The sequence below is a fragment of the Salvia miltiorrhiza genome, chromosome 6, assembly GCF_028751815.1.
Source record: "Salvia miltiorrhiza cultivar Shanhuang (shh) chromosome 6, IMPLAD_Smil_shh, whole genome shotgun sequence".
Taxonomy (NCBI): domain Eukaryota; kingdom Viridiplantae; phylum Streptophyta; class Magnoliopsida; order Lamiales; family Lamiaceae; genus Salvia; species Salvia miltiorrhiza.
In genome coordinates this window covers 14,767,851-14,777,356 of record NC_080392.1, presented here as the reverse complement: position 1 = coordinate 14,777,356, position 9,506 = coordinate 14,767,851, and the positions used below count along the sequence as shown (strand labels likewise).

At 31.1% G+C, this 9,506-nt stretch overlaps 1 protein-coding gene across 3 annotated transcripts; it reads right to left on the bottom strand.

The window, feature by feature from the left end:
• Positions 1-321: 321 nt before the first annotated feature.
• On the bottom strand, positions 322-8,199 carry LOC130988900 (bZIP transcription factor TGA10-like). Of its 3 annotated transcripts, none has more exons than XM_057912876.1 (11): positions 7,595-8,196; positions 7,421-7,518; positions 6,923-6,996; positions 6,712-6,789; positions 6,508-6,576; positions 6,307-6,366; positions 6,167-6,244; positions 6,001-6,070; positions 5,529-5,800; positions 4,959-5,198; positions 322-724 (listed from the first exon to the last, which is right to left on the bottom strand). In XM_057912876.1, exons 1-11 carry the CDS (start codon positions 7,771-7,773, stop codon positions 575-577), a joined length of 1,368 nt encoding a protein of 455 aa, XP_057768859.1. In that variant the 5' UTR covers positions 7,774-8,196; the 3' UTR covers positions 322-574. The 3 variants fall into 3 exon arrangements, with proteins under 3 accessions (XP_057768859.1, XP_057768861.1, XP_057768860.1); XM_057912878.1 differs by having other exon boundaries at positions 7,976-8,196; XM_057912877.1 differs by lacking the exon at positions 322-724 and adding an exon at positions 3,838-4,740 and having other exon boundaries at positions 7,595-8,199.
• Between the last annotated feature and the right edge of the window lie 1,307 nt (positions 8,200-9,506).

The window sequence follows — 9,506 nt, the reverse complement described above, 5'->3', positions numbered from 1 at the left end:
AAACAAAATATCAGTTGAATTGTCTATCTACTACCAAGTACCAACTACACTTCCGAGAATTTTACACATCAAATTTTCCTATTATATATATATATATATATATATATATATATATATATATATATATTGTGTCTGTGTGTGTCAATAAACTCAAATTATTTAAATATATGGTCTCTTTTGACTATTTGAGTTCTTTCCCCCATATCGCGCCCATTGAAGCACCCCTGCACCTACTGATGTTTAATTTAATTTCTATCTCACAAAAATAACAATTTTGGTCTAATAATTATATTTCAGTTCTATTCCTTAATTTGTATATGCTTTCTTTCTGCATGTAATTAATAATTATTATTTCAACCACATCTTTGTAAAATTTCCAACAAAATTGTCGAGCAGGATAAGTGAAGAGAGAGAGAGAGAGAGAGAGAGTTTGAGCTACTTCTACTCTTAGAATCTGCTATACATACCTAGGATAAAAAGAAATTAAAAAGCGAACTACCTAGAAAATTAAAGTATATATATTACTATGTTTTAAACTAAACTAGCTAGGTAGGGTTTTCCTGCAGCGGCGCCATTAGTCCTGGCGGGGCCGGCTCAGCCAGAGGGAGCTGAGGGCGCGGAGCCGGTGGAAGTACTCGCCGATCGCTAGAAAACACCGCGCCGCTTGCCGGGTCGTCAGAACTTGCTGAAGCCGGTGAAGGGTTTGTTGCCTCAGGTTATCAGCCTGCACCAACTCAACCATTTATTTTTTATAACTAATTATATATATATATAAAAGTAACAACAACAACAACAATAATAATAATAATAATAATAATAATAATAATTATTATTATTATTATTGATGACGAGAGTTTATTACATGTACAACTAATCATGCATGAATGTTGACTTTTAATGCGTCTTTAATTAGATCCATTGCTATGTGGAAGTTTAGGTGATATATATATATATATATATGGGAAGGCTAAAATAAGAACGCTTCTTAAAATATAAATTAGGAACCATTTTCAGCCCTTAGATCATCAAGATCTACGGTTGATTCATCACCTTGTTGGATAAATTCATGGTCCTGAGTTCGAATCCCAAAGGTAGCAAAAAATTATTTTTCGCAATTCATGCCTTTATACAGTTTATTCATGCGTGTTATACATAAAATTCATGCATTTTTGTTGGTTCGTAATTCTTAAAATAAGGGTGGTTTATTGAATAACCGCCCCCTATATATATATATATAGGGAATGGATCAATAAAGAATGCTAAATGTAGAAGGAAACAACGAAGGTTGAATAACTCAATACATTTACTGAATAAATCACGCGAGCGTATGAACGAAAAATGTACGTGTTTATTCAGTAAAATAACTATTCGTGCCACGCGTGATTTATTCGGTAAATTTATTGACTTATTCAGAACGAAATATAATTACTTCTTCATAGATCCCAACCCTATATATATATATATATATATATATAGGGGAGGGCTACGGTAAAAACACTTCTTAAAATATATATATAAATGTTTTTTAATGTACGAATTTTATCCAACAGGATTACGAATTCATCCAACATGGTTACGAATTGTGAAAAATAATTTTTTGCTACCTTTGGGATTTGAACCCTGGACCACGAATTCATCCAAAAGGGTTACGAATCAACCGTTGATGATGATGATCTAAGGGCTGAAAATCATTTATATTTTATACACTTAAGAGTGTTTTTATTCTAGCCCTCCCCTATATATATATATATATATATATATATATATATATATATATATATATATATACCAATTAAAATATAGAAAAATATTAAAATACATTTTTATAAATGCAGAAGTATTTTAGATATTTACATGTAGTGTCATCCCTTGAATTATATGTGAAAGGTCATTCTTGATTGATTAGAATATCTAGAGACAAGGAATTGTAATGTGTTTGGTGTATGACCGTTTTGGCTTTTAGATAATAATAATAATAATAATATTTTGAATGGGGGATGGTGGATTTATTTTAATTTTATTTGTTGGCATGCCTCTAGTAAGATTCTTGACTAAGGAGAAAATGAGTGTTATCCGACTCAACTAACTTATACCATACAACTTTATTACCCGCCAACACGTGTATAAAATGCACAGACGCAATCTATATTAATTAATTTAATCTATATTAACTTAAAAGTAAACAAATTCACTCGTTTAAAAAAAAAAAAAGAACAAATTCACTATTAACTATATAACGAGCTAAGGTGCGATTATAATACGAACCATTCTTAACTTCTAAATTACGAATTAATCAATTCTTGTAAAAAATAATAAATTCGTATTTTTTTATCCTTTGTAGGGTTGCAAATTCAAGAACACAAACTCATTTTGAAAATTGAAGCATTCAGTCTAAATATTCATAATCTAAAAAGATAAAGATAATTTTTTACTTTATAGATTAAGATTAATTTTTATTTTAACAATGGCCTATTAAACTGTATATATATAACATAAATCAACGAGTGAAGGAAGATCACAAGTAATGAATCAAACAAAAACTATAACATTAAAAAAGTAGGTCAATCCCTATAACAAGTAATGAATCAAACAAAAACTATAACATATACTCCCACTTGAATCAAAATTAAATAGAACTCTTTGGTGTGAGTTTCATAATTATAAGTTTAGATAAATAATCAAGATGTGGTGGAAATATATCTTTATTTATTTTTCTTTTTTTTTTCCTGTGAGTTTTTAATTTTCATATTATGAAGGGGGTGGCAAATGACTTTCTAATTAGCTTTTGCATGTTTCTAGCAAGATTTATGACTAGAAGACAAATTAATATAGAAAAACAAAATTATGACTCGACTCGAAACACTGTACGTTACATTAATATTATATTGACATCTGTCGAATATGCATGCAGTATAATCTGTATCAGTCAAAAGAAAATTTTAATTCAATTAGTCGCCCACCAAATATCTGTCAAGTTATATATAAAAAACGTCAAATTTTCATACTCTAGCTTGACATTAATATGGAATTGAAGAGATCTTATATGCAGTAAAAAAAAGAATATATGATCTCAAATAATGCTCAAACATAAATATAACATATTAACATTTCAAGATAAAGCTAGGTTAGTGCCTACGAAATATCAAGAAATAAATGCATGATGTACAAGAATTTGATGTGTATTATATGTACATATATCCATTTTATTTGAAATCAAAACTCAAAGTAGTGTATTAGTAGTATTTTATTTTGTAGTTTGGTGTAAGATCACTTTAGGTTTAAGCAATTTGCATGCTTCTAGCTAGTAATTAATTAAGATTCTTGACTAGCTAGAAGACATGCGGTAAAAAAAAAAACCGGTTATTAACTCGGTTTACTATATGTTACTACTAATTTAGAACATATTGACATGTTATTACACGTGTTGAACACACATACGTTTGGATCGAGAGAGAGAGAGATTTAATTCATCCACACACCAAATTAAATAGGCAACTTTTCGTACTCATGGAAAACTTATGGATGTTGGTTGTGCTTCACAAAAATATACTTATTTAAAGGAAAAGTAGGCTAATTACTAGAAAATCATTATACGTGTGCGCGTGCTAATTCATAGATATATCCAGCAAGAAAAACTAAGAAAACTAATTCCATAAAAAGAAATCAGTTTCTTTCTTCAAAAATTACGGTGGGTAGTTTCTTTCATGGTATTTTCAAGTCAAAGAGTTGTGACAGTGACACCAAGCAAATATGTCCTTAATTATATATATATATATATATATATATATATATATATATATATATTTCATATAGATATAATTTTAGTCCATCCTTATTAATTCTAGAGCTTCGCTGAATTTCGTTTTCGGAGGATCCTGTGTTAGAATATATGAACATAAATACACGCACATACACATTGAAACAAAGCAACATTAATTTTTATATGCATGCATGCAACGATATGATGCATACATCATTAATTCATTATGATGCCCTAGTTTAGCCACACCTTTTTTTTTTAATGCTAATTAAGCCACATTTACATCAACAACATTTCAAGAGACATGAAAAAAAAAAAAGAGACATGCATATTACGTCGTATCTACATACATATATAGAGAGAATTAGAATAAAATAAAAATCTTATACTCCCTCTGTCCCACGAATTTTGACACGTATTTTTTTTTTGGGCCGTCTCACGAATCTTGACATATTTCCAAATAAGGTAATAATTAATCCTTTTTCTTAATTACATTCTCTCTCCTACTTTATCACTTTATTACATTCTCTTTCCTACTTTATCACTTTTATACTTTATTACCTACACACTTAAAACACTAATCTACAATTCCTTAATTCCCGTGCCGAACCCAAATGTGTCAAGATTCGTGAGATGGAAGGAGTAGTATAATGTAAAAACTAAGAAACGGTTGCATTTAACCTACAAATTTATTATAGTGACCTATAAAGCAACTGCCGTGGCTCGTGGTCTTGGGTTCAAATCTCATAAGGGGCGCAAATTACTTTATATATTAAGAGTGTCTTTGCTTTTTATCCATCTAAATAGAAGAATAATATCATAAGGTATGAACCATATTTTTTATATTTTGTTTGTTTTAAATGTTAATATATTTATCACTCTTTATATAAGGTGGTATAAATTTATATCACCCTCTTTTTAAGTACAAAATTATACCTTGTTCAAAGGAAAATGTGTTGCCCGAATTTTATACGGCTTACCTGAAATTTAATTACGTCAAAACAAACTAGGAATAAAGTGGTAATTAAATGAAGCTTATACTCTTCCTTATACCTCAAAACAAACTCACCTAAGTGTAAGAGATTCGTAATTTTTACAAAAAAAGTAAGTTTTTACGATAATCCAATATATATAAGTATGTATAAATGACTAGATTAAAATAAAATAAAAAAGGTAAAAATTGAGTTGAATTAATTACCTGTGTAACAAAACCCTCGAGAGTTGTGAGTTTGTTAATGGCGACAGCCATCTGCGCCATGTATGTGTTCATGTTTGGTGGAAGAGTGAGAGTGTCGCAAACTATGGTTTCAGTGAGAGATTGATTCAATGCGTCCAGCCCATGAGTGAGAGCCTCTTCTGCTTCCTGTGTTGATTGCTGCAGTCCATATATCCCCACCATTTGCTGCTCCGTCAATGGCTCCACCTGGTTCAAGATTATCTACACACACACCCACACATAATTAATTTTCATCAAAAATTTGTTTCCACCTTTTAATTTTGGGTAATTATCTAATTAAATATTAAATTTTTTGCTTAGTCTAAAAAACATTCTAATTAAGCTCTCAATAAATCAACAAAAAATCCTTTAAAATATTTTAATTATTGTGATCATTGAAAGTTTAAAATATTTTTGGAACTAAGCAAATAGTGTATATATATATATAGGAGTTAATATGATAATTGCCCTTTAATTTAGGTTTTGTTATTTTTGGATATATAGACATATTAATTGAACTAGCTAGGGTTTTACTTACGTAAGCAAACGAACCTTAATGAGCTCCGACGGCCGGAAACCGCCAATCCACAAGAAGCAGCGCTCCGCTGGGGTCCGCCACATGCCGGAGACGATGTGGAAGACGTCCGACTTGACGATCACGTTCTTGAGGCTGATGATCTGATCGTAGTGTGCTAGGCAGTTGTCTATCAGAATGCCGAGCTCGTCTTCCGGCCGGTGCTCGTGGACGGCACTCCTCAGTTCCACCGTCAGGCGGTGGTGCTCCTCCAGCCACCGTGCATACTCCATGTCGAACCACGCGGCATCTTGGACCACGTGAAATCGATTATTTAATTTATTAACTTCGAGATTCACGCCCCACGACTTTTTTAAGTCGTGGAATCGTCACTCCACCAACCAGACCACGTGGGCGGGATAAGTTTCTCGTATTTTTTTAGTTTTTTTTTTTTTTTTTTTGAGTTGAGATAGAAATTAAAACAAAAACAAAAAGTGAGTTTATTTATACCTGAAGTTATGTTGGTACAAGGAAGGCCTTGCTCTCCTGCTGCATTAGCATTTCCACCTAAGAAAAATCCCTAAAGGAAGAAATAAATTTAAAATTTTGAGAAACTTTTTAATTAGGGCATCCGCAATTAATTGAAATAATTAAATTAATGGAGATTAATTAATACCTGTGCTCTAGCTCTTTGGATTTCATGTTCTAATTGAGTAAGCTTCATTCTACTTGTCTCCAGCTGCTGAACATAAGCCTGCATCAATTAACAAAGATTAAAGAAATTATTGATTTTTTTTAATCTAAATTAAAACTTGCCTTTTTCCTAAGCCTGCTTTTCCTAGCTGCTTCTCTATTCTGAGCAAGCCTCCTTAAAGTCTGCATGCATTTTTTAGTATAAGGAAATGTTTCCAAAAACATAGAATTTCAAGAAAAAATACACACACCCCCACGTATGTGTGTTGTGTGTGAGTATTTTGTTTATTTAATTAGTGAAAAAGATAAAATAAAATTAAAAACCTTTGGATCAGGTGTTTTTGGACCATCTTGCTCTGAACTTGAGGTAGGCCCTTTACGGTTTCCCTCACGCTGCAATTAAGTAATTTAAAAAGAAAAAAAAATCCCAGTTACATGAATCTCATCATTTAGTTAATGGGACATGATTAGATTTATTACAAATGGGCATTTGTTTAGTATTTAATTGCAATAATTTAATGTCCTAACCTTAACTACTTTGGCCGGTTCTTGAACATCATTTCTAGGGTTAGATGGCTCAGATAATTTCTTCGAACCACTGCCTCCCTACCAAAAGACAAGAATATCCAACAAACCCATTATCATTTAAACAAGAAAAAATATCATAGAAACTTAATTATTCAAGATGATGAAATCAAGAAAATGTTTTTTCGTTTTTCCTTTTTAAAATTATAATTACCTTTGGTGATGGCTCTACATGCATGGGCTCAGAGGGGAAAATGTTTAGAGTGTGTGGCCTCATCCCAGAATTCTCTGCAGAAATTCAGACACACAAATATATTTGAATGTAAATTTGCTCGAGTAAATTAAAATCGGACAATAACTTTTATAAGAAAAAGGAAATTAAAACCAAATAGTGGTTCGTACATGAAAAAGTTAGCAGCAAATTCATATTTCAGGAGTTTGTTACATGTCTGTCCAAATTTTGAGAAAACAAGGATCCTTAAAAAAAACATATATTCTTTTTTTTTTCCGCTAGTAAAAATGAAAATCTTTTTGAGGATCTGGTCAAAGACAGTACAAATCCCACCACTGGTTTCAATCTGCCAAATTATAACATACTTCTCTCATGACTGACCGAGAAAAGAATCAGAATCAAGAGAAAGCTGAAGAAAAAAATTACTGTTTTTCTAAAATTCCGATGGAAAATTAATTTATAAGTAATATAGAAATATACGTCGTTGGTCTTGAGCTGCAGAGTGATCTTGGCCGTCGAGGTATAGAAAGAGAGCTTGATCCAAGTCGCCTAAGTCGTAAGCGCCAGATTCTTTGCTTCTGCGAAATTCAATTCCCAATCAGATTTAATTAGGAGAAAAATAAATAATTTAAAAAAGGTGAAAATTGTTACTACATATTGAAGGGTACGGGTATGGATGATGAGGATGATTGCATCATCCCAAACGAAAACATCATGTGATTATTATTTTGATGATGATTGATTTGATCATTGTGCTGCATCTCATGATGTTGAACTAATTGTGTAGAGTGATGATGGTCGCTGCTGCTGCTGCTGACTTTGTTAGAAGCCATGAGAGAGAGAGAGAGAGAAATGAGATTAAGGTTTGAAGCTAGAATGGTGATCTCATTTTATAGAGAAATTGGAGATGAGCATAGTGTAGATACAGACAAAGAGAGAGGCGGTTATGGAGTAATTGAAAGAGAGCGGATATGATGGGGGAGGATACAAAACATGGGGAGAAGGAATTGAATGCAAAAGAGGCAAAAGACAAACCCTATTTTAAGCCTTCCCATCTTTCTCTGCAAACCCAAGACGACTTTCACTACCAAAATCAACTATCATACAACTCTATTAATTTCTCTCTCTCTAAAAAGAATTTGGTTTTAAGTTTATTTATTTGGTGAGTTTGCAGATAAAGCAGTCCCAGAAGTAGAAGCCACATTTCTCTTGTTTCTCTCACTAGAAACGTGTGTGTTTTTGGCTTCTCTCTCTAGAACGTTTCTAAGTAAATGAAATGAAACCAATGACTTGAATAGACTAAGTCATAATATATGTTGCTAACTAAACACAGGGGGTCTCTTACTAATCGTGTTTAAATTTCATATTTTTCTATTATATATATATATATATATATATAGGGTGCGGTTATAGTGAGAACCACAATTATCGTGAGAACATAAGAACCAATAAAATTACTGCATCTGCTATACAAATTAATGCATCCGCTATTAAATTTAATGCATTCGAAAAAAATAATTTTTTTGCTCCCTTCAGGATTCGAACCCAGCACCTGCATCCATCCACCAAGATGATGCATCCACCGTAGATCTTGATGATCGAATGGCTTAAAATGGTTCTCCGTTCTTATTTTATTAATGGTTCTTATTTGAACCTCTCCCTATATATATATATATATATATATATATATATATATATATAACATGAATGATTATTATGATTAATAATATTATGATGTTCGTTCCAAAAAATTAGTTAATTTTTGTCATTTAAAATGTCCCAAAAAATTAGTCTATTTTCAGTTTAAGAAACTTTTTATAACATGGGTGGACCATTTTCTCCACGAGCTAATTGTTAAAACATGACTGTAACTTTCAATGTTTTCAAAAATAGGACTATATATACAAAATTTGAAAATAAGGACTATATTTTTCAAAATTTCAAAATGAGGACTATAACTTTCATTTTTTACATTTACACACCTATAAATGAGGATATATATAGTAGTGTAAATGTAAAAATTGGAAGTTATAGTCTCCATTTTCAAATTCTGTAACATATAGTCCTCATATTTAAATTCCATAACATATAGTCGTCCTATTTTTGTGAAACACTGAAAATTACGATCCTATTTTAACAATTAGCTCTTTTCTCCACCTACAATACAATTAATTATTAATATTATTAATACTATCACTCATAATATACTCAATCATTTTTATTAAAACCTGTATTGTTCTTTTCTAAGATTATGTTTTATAGACTAAGGAAAATAGTAATTGTTAACAAAATTAGTGATACAACAAGATTGGTAGAAAAGCCAAATGGAGGAACACATAATTGCTTAATGTTTCAAATTTAATATTTAGTGTAGATTACATCTAATAATATGAAATTTAAATAAGTGGGAATTATCACATATAGCCATTTTTGTTAAAAACATAAGTTTTATAGCCCTAATTTATAATAGATAAGTTATATAGCTATTTTAGGCTTAAAAGACTATAACACCCTTTGACTTTTTTGAAACTTCGAGTACTCGATGGTGTACTCGATGGCACCATCG